Genomic DNA, 13,591 nt, shown 5'->3' with positions numbered 1-13,591 from the left:
TTACTTATACATTTTGAAGAAAACTTATATTAAAAATTATATAGTTGTTATTGTACAAACATGTTTATTTACAGTTGGAATTTATTTACACAAACTAATAAACTATTTTTCTGTTGCATCCACATTCTCAGATATTTGTTTTACATCAGGTTTTTTATCATTTTTGATGTATAATTGTTCATTTGTAATTGATTTTAATTTAAATGTTACTGGTACTTTTTCTAAAATCGGATTTGTTTTTTGTAAGCATCTTATCCATGATAATAGGGAATCTTTAGAAGATGTACCTGTAGCACACATTGCATAATATACACCATCTTCCTGTTCATGAATAGTAACTGGTATTTTAAAGTTATGCTTTTCCCAAAATGGAATTTTCACTTTAGTTATATCTGAAAATGAAACAACAATTAATACTTTTATTATTTAATATGAAATATACGAGATTCTTTATTTTCTTTTACCATCATAATCTTCATAAATGATCTCCCTTTTTATTGTCTCTCCTTTTAATACAAAATAATCTATATAATATTTATCAACCCAAACTGCAAAAGGACCTTCAACAGTTAATGATTTATCAGTTGGTTGTACAGCAAGAAGTTTTTGTTGTGATTCACTCATGGTAGATACAATCCATGTATTGTCAATTGCATCAGGTACATCCTTTGTACTATATACAGTAGCATTAGCTTGTACATCTACGCCCGATATTTTTGCTAATGCAAATTGGGCAAGTACTTTTGCATCTGTTGGTATAGGCGTTGGTAGTGGCCAAGGGTTTAGTTGAGAAAATTTTGGTAACCAATAAAACATGCTACAACATTTTTTCATAACAAAACCATTTTTACCAAAAGTATCTTTAATCATTTTTTGCATTTCATAATCAGGTATTACAAAATTACATTCCATTTTGTTAAGTATTAATAGAGCTGTATCTTGATGTTTTGGATAATGATACATCATATGTTGAAATTTATTTTCTGGTATGTATCTTCCTTTTGGAAATATATCAAATAATGCCTTGTAAGTTTCTAAGTCTTTATTTACACCAAATTCATCCATATATTTTAAAGCAGTTGTTATGAATTGTAATTGTGCTTTTCTAGCATGGTCATCCCTTTTATATATACGTATAATTTCCAAAAAAGTTTTTTTTTCTTTTATTTGCACATTAAAACGATAAGGTGTAATGTCACTATCGGGATTATCTTTATTATATAAAATTTTATTATTATGAATATTGTTAACGATTGTCAGTTGTACACTTGCATGTTTTTTAATTATTTGTGATTTATTTAATGAGATGATTATGCTTCTCATTAACATATTCATACTATTAGAGAAAATTTTATAATTTTTAATTAGGTACAAATCATAAATATACAATTAAATATAAATAAACGTTGTCAATGATTTTTCTGTATAACTTCCTCTTGAGAATTAATAAATTTTGTAAGACAGATATGCAAATATATAAATAACATTCTACATAAATTTACTTTTACAAATTTTAGTACTGATTTATCAGTCAGTATTTAATAATAGTACAATTTTACTACAATATTTTTCAATAATACATATCTATTGAATAAAAAAGAATCAGTGCTTATTGATCAAAGATTTGGCATATTGATATATAGCCACCACTAACTGGTATTTATTATCAGAGAGAGAATGGGAGCTTATAGTTCCGGGTGTGTACGGACTAGTGCTGCCCCCAACGGCCAAATACTGAAGGTGTTCCACTCTAGCATATACAAGAACCTGCAAAGTTTACAATGTGCCCAGTTCGTTCCCACACTAGCATATATAAGAACCTATTTAGTTCCACCATAAATGTTTATGATGGAATTAAGTAGGTCTTGTATATGTGATATGTATATGTATATATAAAGTGAAGGTGAAGTACACCTTCAGCACTTAGCCACTGGGGGCAGTACTAGCCCGAGAACACCGGACTATAATTGTAAGCACTCCCGTTTTCTCTTTGCTATTATCTATCCATACTCTAGTGAAATCTTTTAACCATAGTTTGACCAGAGAAGAAATTTCCTCTCTAGTTTAACATTCTTATAGAAGAAATTGATTGCAAAATTTGTTGAGAACCACTGTTGCAAATGTAATAGAGAAATAATTATATGTGTGGTATTTAATATAATGGAGGATAAATGTTTCAAATTTCAAATTATTGTCATATCACATTATATGTCATTTACCATTAAGGAACAAACGAATTAAAACCAGTGATATTTAAAAATTACTACATAAGTATTAGAATATTTTTAATGAATGATAAACCTGTACTCTGTCAATCTTATTTAATAAATATAATAGGTAAATTAAAAACACATACACACAGTATTTTTGCAATAAATTAACGATGTGGCTGATGAATAATATACTAACAGGAAATTATTAAACTTTGCATAATTGCAGACTGTTTTACAGGTTATTAAAGATAATGAATATATATTTTTATATTTAATGCTCCAATGTAAAGGATGATTGCTCATAAGATCGAATATAACATAAAATCTGTAATATAAAAGAAAATGATTTTTGTACAATAAATGTTGATATATTCATTGCATGTACATAGTATATGACCAAACACTATCAAAAAATGAATCCTGTGCTAAAAATATTTTTAACCCATTGTTGGGCAAATATACATTTAATAATTGGGATTAGCATGGGTCTAAGTTTCAGTATGATGTTAATACCAGTTAATGTAGATAATTCTAATGGGAACACAGAGTATTCAATGCATTATTTAAATTACCAAGATGACTTGGACGAATATGAACCAAAAATAAATATTAACAGCAAACCTCAACAGGCACAAAAAGTTTCTAAAGCATTAGTACGTCCAAGATATTATTCTACAGAACTTGGAATCAGAGAGAAATTATTCATTGGAGTGATAACAAGTCAACAATACCTATATAGTAGAGACATAGCAATTAATAAAACTATTGCACACATTGTAGACAAAGTACGATATTTCATTTCTATACCTGAAGGAACAAAGCCCAATGTTACTCTTCCTGGTATAGTTGGATTTACAGATACCAGAAGCATTTTGAAGCCATTCCATACTATGAAATATATAATTGATAATTATTTGGAAAATTATGATTACTATTTCTTAATCAAAGATGTAAGCTACATCAATGTTAAAAAATTAGTAAAATTCGTTACCAAGATTAGTGTAAGTCAAAATGTTCATGTAGGGGTTCTTGGAGACATTCCAACTTATTGTTCCTTGGGTAAACTTAGCATGTTTAAATATTGTTTGTTTATTTATTCACATGTTATAGTTTTTTTCCTTTAATATTTCACTAATAATAAATTTTTTCTAATTTTCAGATTCAGGAATCCTTCTGAGCAATTCAATAATACAAGAATTAAAGAACAATTTGGATTGGTGTGTAAAAAATGCTTATTCTGATTCGGATGATGTCAATTTTGGACGATGTATTGTTCATTCTACCTCGACACCTTGCTCTAATCACATACAAGGTCAGAAATTTCGGCATACCAAATTGAAACCTACATTTTTATTTGAGATGAATCTGAAGGAATTAGTTAGAAACAAAGAATTTCTAAGTTCACTTGTAATATATCCAATATATGACCACCTTCTTGCCTACAAATTGAACACTTATTTTGCAGCAGTGAGTGTGTTGAATGTATTAAAAATTAATTCAGTTGTAATCTACATTTTATACAAATTTTTAATGATTTTAGACAAAGTCCGTGGAAATTCAAGAAAAGATTTCCAATATTCGGAAATCGATTTTAAATATGGCAATTTTAGGGCCTCCACAAGAACGCAATGTTTCATGGCCAATCGGTAATCAACCAGGAAATAAAGCTATTGGTCGTTTTGATATTTTACGATGGTCATATTTTAATCAAACTCACATATTTCTAAATACTGATTTTTCAACTGTACAAGAATTAAAAACCGATGCTAAATTTGACATAGATCGAACGATTAATATTACAGCTTCTAGTATAATCGCTGATTATCAATATACATTCAAATTTAATAAATTATTGAATGGATATCAAAAGTTTGATGCATCTCGAGGAATGAATTACATATTAGACTTGGAGTTTACCAATGTTAATACTGGTAAAATATTGAGGAAGAGGATTGAAGTGTGCAAACCGCTTGGAAAAGTTGAGATCTTGCCTGTTCCGTACGTAACAGAAAACACGAGAATAAATATAATACTAACCATAAATCCATCAAAGAAACAGGATGCGCTGAACTTTTTGGAGCACTATGCTATAGACTGTATGGAAAAAAAGTACAAAACCTTCCTTATGATGGTTAATATTTCTTTTGAGCTAATTTTTTAAAATCTCTTTTATGTATTTTTAACCTTGTTTATTTATATATAGGTCCTTTTATATAATTTTGACTCTGCATCTAAAGGAAAGGCAGATATATACTATGAGATTAAACAATATGCACTATCATTGGCTGATAAATATAAGAAACAACAGTCAAAAATTACCTGGCTTTCTGTACGCTTACCGAATATTGTAACGTCCATTGAAACAAATCAGTTGCTGAACATAGCTATTACAGATTTATATATAAGAAAATTTTCACCTGAAAGTTTAATACTTCTCGTTGAAACTGGAATACAACTTCGGCTGGATTATTTAAATAGGGTATGTGTATTATTAATACTAACAAAAATCTCGTATATACAAATTAATTAAAAATTTAATATTTAGATCCGTATGAATACCATAAACCAATACCAAGTATTCAGTCCAATTCCTTTCATGGAATACCATCCTGATATAGCTCATATGAACGATATAAAACAAGTTGACACAGATATTAATCGCAATCATGGAAGATACGACGAATATAATTTCAATAATATCGCCTTTTATGTTAGAGACTATAACACCAGTATGTATATTTTCCTATTTATATGTATATTTTTGTATTATTAATTTCATATAATATATTACATTTTCTTGCAGTGAGAAAAACCACTGAGGCTAGCATTCCAATAATACACTCCGATCGAGATATTTCATCGATGCTAAATCTTTCACAGAATATTCCCAATACTTCTTTATACGAGATGTTTGTTTCTTTCAGTAACCTACATATATTACGCGCAATAGAACCAGCTCTCAAAGTAAGGTATAAAAATGTTGATTGCTTTGATACAACTGATAATATCAACGATTTCTGTACACGGTCGAAGAATCATCATTTAGGACGACGTAGTCAACTTGCTAGATTAATACTAGACTATGAAACTTATAAGAATAGTTTACTAAGATAATTTGTAAGGGAAGTATTACCAAATAATACTACTATTTTGTTTGATGTAAAGGATATAAAAATGTTCTACATGTTATGCATGTAAATAAAATTCATATTATAATGAATACTTTATTAAATTTATATATTTTATTTAAATAAATAAGTTCGTAAATAATACAAGCGTTTAATTCTTTTGTATTTCGTAACGCATCATATAATTTTATATTTATAAAGAGGTTGTAAGAGAAAATCAATAAGATGTGCTATGTATGACATTTAGATATTTACAACTATTTAAAAAAACACAAATAATCAAATTGAAAACTATAGAATCGAAAAAAATAGCCAGTTTCCTAAAAATTACATAAAATATTTTGGCAAGATTTCTACCTTTAAATTATATAAGAAAGTAAAGATCATATAATTACACTAAATATTGGTCAGAAGTAATTGTACAATCTCTATACCCTATAAATAAACGTACATATGTTACCATTTGTATTCATTGCAGTCTTTTCATGTATTTACTGCACAAGAAGCAAAAGGTTTTTGTTTCATATATACCATAACTTATTGTAATACATACTGAATATGTGGAGTATGCTGTCAGATTCGCTAGACACATACCCTGTGTGTGATATGGAATATAATTGAATTTTTCTATTTTTTTTTTTAATCCTTCAATATATAACAGCAAATAAAGCGTTGTAAAAATAGAGAATTTTTTGGCAGAAAAGACCTTTGGGACATCTTCTATTGCCCTTGGAAAATATTCCGGTAGAAACGCGTTTATCGATATAAATATATTATAATTTGAACATATATTACCCTTAATCACTCAGATTCTGATTCTGATAATTGTAAATCATCATTTAGAAGATTATTTGGCATAAGAAGTGGAGGAGATGGAGTTGTACCATTTACATCTCCTAAAAAGAAATATGTACAATGTAAAATAGATCAGAAAAGGAAATTTGCTTATATTCAAAAAGAAAAATTGTAAAAATAGTCATATTGAAAGCATACCATTAAATTCTGTCGAAGCTGGAACATCTTCAGTGTCTGAGTCACTATCTTCTGAACTATCTGAACTTGAACTACTCGAAGTACTATCACTCAGAGCACCTTCATCATTATCTATAATGACAGAAGCTTTCATATTGGGTTGAGTATTAGTTGTGGATGATAACCTTGAAGGTGCAGTAGAATTGATAGTTGGGAATGTCCCAGATGATGTTAAAGGACAGTCATCATTATCAGAACCAATCATTGGTAAGCTGGCTAAAGTAGATGGTGCCACTGAAGATTGCACTGGTGAACTAAAGTTCCGTGTTTTTAGTAAGATTACAAAAAAAACTGAATATATTACTGTGACATTACTACATAATCAAGCTTTCAAAAACTTATTTTACATTCTTTAACACATTCACTGCCACGCATGTTTTCAATGAAATCTCCTTCAGGCCATGCATGCCGCAGTACCAAGCGTTCTCTGCTAGGTACTCTCATCGATATTTTAGTAATGCAAGTCGCTTAAGTGGTGGTCTCAAGAATGATCTCTTGCTTCGTTTGTCCACAACATTAAAACCACTAGCTGTTGTTGAATATAATGAAGGAAAGTGTGGTATAGATTATTCCGACCAAATGGTTTCTTATGCCACCACAATTAGAAAAGGAATCAAATGGTACCGGAAACTTGGCACTCATTTCCTTCTGGGGTCTGTTGCAAACGCTTTGACGGCTTACAAAATTGCAACAAGAAGGATATAAATATTAGAATATTTAGAGAATTATTAGCTGCAAAATTATTAGGGTTGTCTGAAAATGCAAAAAATCCTTGACTTTGACGGAGTCAGCATAATATCGCCGTTCGGAAGAATGGCTCCGGAAGCATTAGACGTGCATACAAACTATGTTATACAAAGACGTTGAATGAACCGAACAAAGGCACAAAAGAATTTGAAGAATACAACAACTTATTGTCCAAATTGTCCCGATCAACCTCAGTTATGTATAGAATGCTTTAAAGTTTTACATTCTAAATAATTGTTTTAATAAACCATTTTCGTATTACTTTTATAACAATTCAATAGTTCTATTATTTCCTCTGGAATATCTTTTCAAATACCTACGACGATCCTTCGCAAGTAGTCAAATAAACGCCACCCGAATACGGGTGACGCGGCCTCACCGGAAACTTTGCTGACACCCGAATACGGGTGTCGTGGCAGTCAATGTGTTAAAAAGCATCACAAATTTCATTTTTTTCATCAAAGTTGATATTTATATTTGTACTTGAAGATATCAAAAAACATTTTATACCTATTGATTGAGGTAGAAGGCGGACTTTTGCTGTGATATGGTGATACTCTAAGAGGACTATGTTGTTTTGGATGTAACTGAATGCTAGGTTCCCTTTTCTTTCCACTTATAACCTTTGTTCTTCCAGTTGCCCTACCATGAGTAGGGCTCTTTTTATTTTCTACTGGAGTTATAGGTCTATTACTACTATTTCCCCCAGAAACTCCTAAATGTATCAGAGACTTTGGTTCTGTTCTAAAAGATGATATAACACGTTATGATCTAATATATTAGTTTGTCCGAAAAGTATCTTTCTTTTACAAACACGTCTTTTACAACGATGCATCTTTACACAAACATGAAACCTAATCTGTCAAACATTGTGATCTTTATTTTGATAGAACAAAATGGATCACATGTAATTCGATAAAATAAAATAAAACGGAAAATGTTGTGCAGCCATTATTTCCTTATAAAACGAAAGAAACTTTTTGGACGACCTAATATCTTATAAAAAGTTACATACCGAGTTTTTTTCACTTGAATATTTGCTGTTAATTTTTCTAGTGTAATTTCACCTGTGACATTATCTATTATCAAAACACATTCTTTGTGATAAGGTTTCTGAGAGCCCTTGAAAACGGTGTGTGGAATTCCAGCACCATCTAAATGTGGAACAGTAACTGTCATCATGTTGTTTGTTCCAACATCGACTCTTGCCACCTTGGAAACATCAACACTTGCTGGTTTAAAATCATCTGAATAAAAAAACGCATTAATGTTTCTATTATTAGCTACAAATCAATTATATTTTCAATATTATTAACCACCGATATTTCTTGCAGTATGTAAAAACACGAAAGAAAATTAGTCAAAATATTTATGGATATGATTAGAAATAAAAAAAATGTGCTGACTAACATTTCAAAGTGTGAAAGGCCGTTGATCTGTTACTGGTAAAAGTTGATCCAAGTTTGAGTTCTCGAATCTCAGGACCCAGACCAAGCCGCTCTGCCATGTCACGCCCGATACCTTGGAAATTTGTTTCCGGAACAGATGTGACTGATTTCATTGGGTACGATTTTATTAATCTCCCTTTCGATAATATGAATAAAACAAGTACTAAAGGCACACTGAATTTACGCCCGACTGAGATTAACTATTGCACGTTTTATTCGTTATTCTACCAAAATATGGCAGAGACGCGCATTTGCATTTCAGTTCGGTAACAGCTGCGTAAACTCTTGCTTCGTTTTATCCTGTTACGATTAATTTGCTTGCACGTTCGTTCCTTCTGTCATTTGTAAGCAAAATAATTATCATTACAAATCCGAACAATTCATATGGTAAAGAAAAATCAAGCGAAAATACCACAACTTACTACAACACGATTCACTGACCTAGTTCGTCCGAGTATCTGCGTTCATCAATATCCACATTTACTGCATTAATTTATTTAATAGTTATTAAAACACGCGTTACATCATTGATTTCGAATTCTCAAATTCGAAGACTTGAATTCTCAACAACAGCATTGTAGCAAAGATTTACAGAATCAACTGAAAATTAACTTTCCACTGTATTATAGGAATTTAAGTATTATCATAGAATCTATATTAAATATAGATAGGCTACAAACTAAAATGTCTGACGGATGTGACGTAGAAAGGAGAAGCATTGTGTATAACGGCATTTTATTAACATTTTTTGAGAATGTATAAAATTTAAAGAATTTTAAGAAAACCATATATCTTTTAAAATATTTTATTCAGGAATGAAATTTGTTATTAACATTACAAATTTACATATACTTTATTAATACTAGTAACTTTACAATATTCCTATACCACGATCATAAACTTCTACTATAGGCAAGGGGAACCTATATATATTTTCGGGGAGTATTGATTTGAGCATAAATCCGCAAAATTGTATGAAACTCGAAATTCAAATATCAATTTAATTTTTGTTTCTATGATTATTTATTTATCTTTATATATTTTTGTTTGCTTACGTGTTACAACCAATCATCAATGCGGCCTCAAAGTACCATATTTTCCGCTCTACATTCGTTCGCTTAGGGATATTTTGTAATTCTAGGAAATTTACCGCATCGCACAATATTTATGAATCCAAAAGGAGTAGATATAAATGTTTATTTATTTTCAGACATATATATATATAAATATATATATATATATAATACAAAAAGTAATATTATACATTCAATAAAATGTATTATTTATACTTCATTTAAAGTGAAAACCATGAAAATTTCTACAAAACAGAGAGAATATTGGGTCAAATCAGTACTTGGAATATCATAATAATAACAAAATTCATCAATAAAAAATCTTTCGAATATATAGGAGATAATTAAGCTAATAACATTATAATTACTATTTCTCAAACCGACCAACATAATCATTAGCAATTGGAGAGTAATAGTTACATTCAAAAACAACTGATGCCTTCGTATTTGGTTTTCTTTTCGCCTTGGTTGTAGATGAAAAAATATTGGCAAAATGCTCAAAGAAAATATTGTGAGCCAAACTCTTTCAGTAATCCTATATCCTTGTAAGATACCAGCAGTGAATAATGCCATTGATATAACATCAACGATCATAGAGTACCAATTGTAGAAGATCCTTAAATACTTTGCTACACTGGTTGCTGATGTAAGAAATGGAGCTCCTGGAAACAATATTGCTAAAGATAATATGCTCTATACCACACATACATATTATGAATGCTACTATTCACTATGTTTTATAGCGTGAACTAGTTGTTTTTAAACGTCGAAAATGTAAAAAACATTAGATCATAACATTGTAAATGTTTTTCTAGATCTAATGTTCTTAGAACTATTATGAAAAAGTCAATTTTCCTGACTGTTTACCTACGTTCATATCAGTTTCCTGAAGTTTAGAGGAAAAGACAAAAAAGATGTGAAAAGTAATAATTTTTAATTTTTGAATATGATATATAAATGAATAATCAATAATTTTGTTACAGATATAAAAGTAAATGCACAGTTGGAACTTGTGAGAAATAATGTAATTAATGGATACTTTTAGCTCTTAACAAAAATAAAAATTTCATTATCTATTTCATTTTCTACTACATAAAATTTCTATGAAACAATTAATATTTAGATAATATTGTATATTTCAAAGCAAAACTAATTGATAATCACTATTTGAATTAGAGAATAGAAGTTTGTTATAAATGAGAAAAAGTTTAAATTTTATCCATATTATTTATATTTCTTTAAATCGTTACAAAAATTTATATAATGTCAGGATGAAAGCTATAGTACATAATTGAATTTCATTATTATGTAAGTAATAAATATAGAAAAGCAGAAAAAACGCTATTTATAATACTGTAATAAGCAAAATTAAGAAATTATAAGCATGCAAAACATAAATAAAGTTATTATCTATCTACCATACTAATTCTCATGATGTTCAACTATATACATACTTATGCACACTATGTGACAACTAAAAGGATATGTTATAGGATACTATGTATCTATTATAGGATAATATTTTTTGGGATCACTCTTTATGTTTTACATTTCGCTTAAAAACAAGTGCATTGAATTATGTTATTATTTCCCACCTGTTCCAACAAAGTTGAAATTTTGATAAAATGATAAACTGAGAGTAATGTTTCTTCTTTTGGAGCTTTACACTTAAAAATTAAGTACAATACCCTTATGTAGTTTCATACCAACTAATCCTCTGCATGACCCCCACTAACATATAAGACGTACTTTTAGGGGGCCCTGTACAGATAACACTGCTTTAAAAATATACTAGGCAAATATCAAGATGCAAAATATAGGCAATTATTAGAAGATACATTCTTACCAAACCTGAGTAATCCCAGTATGGAGTGTGAAAGTAGAATTTGAAAGGCATGAAATGACCAGGTGCTTGTTTTATCATACTTATTACTGAAAGTTCTCATGCAAGCAACTGTCACGAAGAATTTCGCTAAATGTGCTAGGATGCTGCTTGGACAGATCATAGCTACCTTTTATTCACAGACACTGTACTTTTTGGCTTAATTAATTTAAGATCGCGTAATACGTTAAAGTTGACGAAAACTTCCATGCGATTACAATTAAAATACGTCGTTACGAACAAGTATCTTTATGCTTTATTGACAAGGTAAACATTAATTCTTTTACAATTTGTTTGATATTTGAGTGAGGTTATGTATTCTTGGATCTGTAATGATCAAACTTTATCTCTTAACGATTGATCTACATTCTACATTACGCGAGTTATATTTATGTTTCTGAATTTGCTCAACTTTATTAAAACACGATCCTCGGCATAGATAGCAGCACGAACATCGTATTCTCTTTAGATAGCTCAATATACATGTGTACATATATGTAGGTATCTTGTTTGGGTCTCCAAATGGTTTTGCTACATATTTTAATTATCACAATACATCTGAAATTTAATAGATTCAGTACATTTAATTTAATAATTTAATTAGAAATTTGGATTGATTAGAAATTCGTCTTTCCAAATATTCTATTCAATTTTCAATATAAAATCTATGCAGAAATATGATTGAAAATTGATGACTCTATCCTTGAGGGTTGATAAAGAAAGGTATCATACTCGTAACTCATGAAAGTAAGTATTAGTATAATGACATTTAAGCTTATATATATATGTATATTTTAACAATTTACAAATGACATATAAAGACATTATGTACATTTTACATATAACGTGAATAAAAAATGAGAATCATAAATATAATTAGAGGAATATCAGTGCAAATAGCTATAATTATACTTGCGTATAAAGGGAAGTATCAAGGATTGAATTGGCAAGCAACTGTTGGCGTTGGATCAAGAAGTTTTTTAAGCAAACGTAAGGAAAGAGGTTTTTGCGCAAAAAAAAGAAAGAGGAAGGATATGCTAGAGGTCAACGTCTTTCCTTCGTTCAGAACGACAATATGACTAATAAGAATGAGTACATCACTGATACGTGTTGTCACTTCTACTAAAAATTTTGCAGCAGTACTGCAGTATTTTTACCCTTGACAACTTGCCGTGTAATCGCGCTAAACGTTCGTGCGCGGACGACGTGAAATGATTACACTACTCTAAACCTTATGCGAACTTCATACTACTGAAAATTTTAATTTTTTGTTTATACCAATGATTTACAAATAAGGCTTTTTTTATGAATCGCAAAGATGTAATACATTTGATCCACATTTTTTTATTTTTTAACATTCCAAATGAGAAACGTTGATTTCGTATGCAACATATTTTTGTGTATGTGTGAACAAAATCATCCAAATATATTTCCTTAATTTATTAAATTTCTTATTTTTTCATTTCTTATAAATTTCTTATATATCTCGTAAAAGTACACGATAATGATTAAAAATGATATTTATAAATTATAATTGTTAATATTTGACTTTAAACGGTACATACTTTATTTATGAATCCCTAGCTATTATTAAGTAAGTGCTGCCATCTATCGAGTGAAGATTCGAAGGTATTTGTCAGATCAAAATCGCTCTTATGACAAATATTAATTGACAAAGTTGCTATTCGCGTTTTACACATCAAAATGATTGTACACACAAATTCTAATATCTTAAATGTATATTATTCCCATAAAAGCTATCTATTCACATATGTGATACTTTTGTTTAATTAAATAATCACATTTTTCGGCAATCGATCTTATGGAATACACAAATTTCTAAAATTTACGGAAAGTAAATACGTAGTACCAGTAATAATTCTTATTTAATATATGACATTTAGTATTAAACGAAGATTTATTTTAGTTGTGTCAATGCATGTGTTTATTTTGGAATTAAAGAATGATCGATGTGATAGTAAAAATCTCATTTACAAATAGCTATATTTATCTTTTGAATTACAAAAAAATAGCAATATTATTTAACAAGTACTACTTTTTAGTGCAG

At 29.3% G+C, this 13,591-nt stretch overlaps 4 protein-coding genes across 7 annotated transcripts; 1 reads left to right on the top strand and 3 right to left on the bottom strand.

The window, feature by feature from the left end:
* Positions 1-8: 8 nt before the first annotated feature.
* On the bottom strand, positions 9-1,709 carry ECSIT (evolutionarily conserved signaling intermediate in Toll pathway, mitochondrial). The gene is made up of 2 exons (XM_069109152.1): positions 465-1,709; positions 9-392 (listed from the first exon to the last, which is right to left on the bottom strand). The coding sequence occupies exons 1-2, from the start codon at positions 1,333-1,335 to the stop codon at positions 103-105; spliced, it is 1,161 nt and encodes a 386-aa protein (XP_068965253.1). The 5' UTR covers positions 1,336-1,709; the 3' UTR covers positions 9-102.
* Positions 1,710-1,966: 257 nt separating this feature from the next.
* Chpf (Chondroitin polymerizing factor) lies at positions 1,967-5,435 on the top strand. The gene is made up of 7 exons (XM_069109824.1): positions 1,967-2,337; positions 2,440-3,272; positions 3,373-3,680; positions 3,754-4,344; positions 4,417-4,692; positions 4,759-4,942; positions 5,017-5,435. Exons 2-7 carry the CDS (start codon positions 2,606-2,608, stop codon positions 5,325-5,327), a joined length of 2,337 nt encoding a protein of 778 aa, XP_068965925.1. The 5' UTR covers positions 1,967-2,337; positions 2,440-2,605; the 3' UTR covers positions 5,328-5,435.
* Positions 5,436-5,488: 53 nt separating this feature from the next.
* Positions 5,489-9,214, bottom strand: Eaf (ELL-associated factor). Its single transcript, XM_069109841.1, has 6 exons — positions 9,010-9,214; positions 8,531-8,903; positions 8,136-8,367; positions 7,631-7,864; positions 6,335-6,627; positions 5,489-6,237 (listed from the first exon to the last, which is right to left on the bottom strand). The coding sequence occupies exons 2-6, from the start codon at positions 8,679-8,681 to the stop codon at positions 6,143-6,145; spliced, it is 1,005 nt and encodes a 334-aa protein (XP_068965942.1). The 5' UTR covers positions 8,682-8,903; positions 9,010-9,214; the 3' UTR covers positions 5,489-6,142.
* A 418-nt stretch (positions 9,215-9,632) lies between these two features.
* Positions 9,633-12,908, bottom strand: LOC138178531 (uncharacterized). Of its 4 annotated transcripts, XM_069110485.1 has the most exons (3): positions 12,436-12,908; positions 11,488-12,081; positions 9,633-10,303 (listed from the first exon to the last, which is right to left on the bottom strand). In XM_069110485.1, exons 2-3 carry the CDS (start codon positions 11,645-11,647, stop codon positions 9,852-9,854), a joined length of 612 nt encoding a protein of 203 aa, XP_068966586.1. In that variant the 5' UTR covers positions 11,648-12,081; positions 12,436-12,908; the 3' UTR covers positions 9,633-9,851. The 4 variants fall into 4 exon arrangements, 1 of the variants encoding a protein (XP_068966586.1); XR_011172732.1 differs by lacking the exon at positions 12,436-12,908 and having other exon boundaries at positions 10,088-10,303; positions 11,237-11,630; XR_011172734.1 differs by lacking the exon at positions 12,436-12,908 and having other exon boundaries at positions 10,088-10,303; positions 11,348-11,630.
* Positions 12,909-13,591: the final 683 nt, after the last annotated feature.

Source organism: Bombus flavifrons, chromosome 3 (assembly GCF_040668555.2).
Source record: "Bombus flavifrons isolate JBK064 chromosome 3, iyBomFlav1_principal, whole genome shotgun sequence".
Classification (NCBI taxonomy): domain Eukaryota; kingdom Metazoa; phylum Arthropoda; class Insecta; order Hymenoptera; family Apidae; genus Bombus; species Bombus flavifrons.
This window is presented reverse-complemented; position numbering and strand designations above follow the sequence as displayed.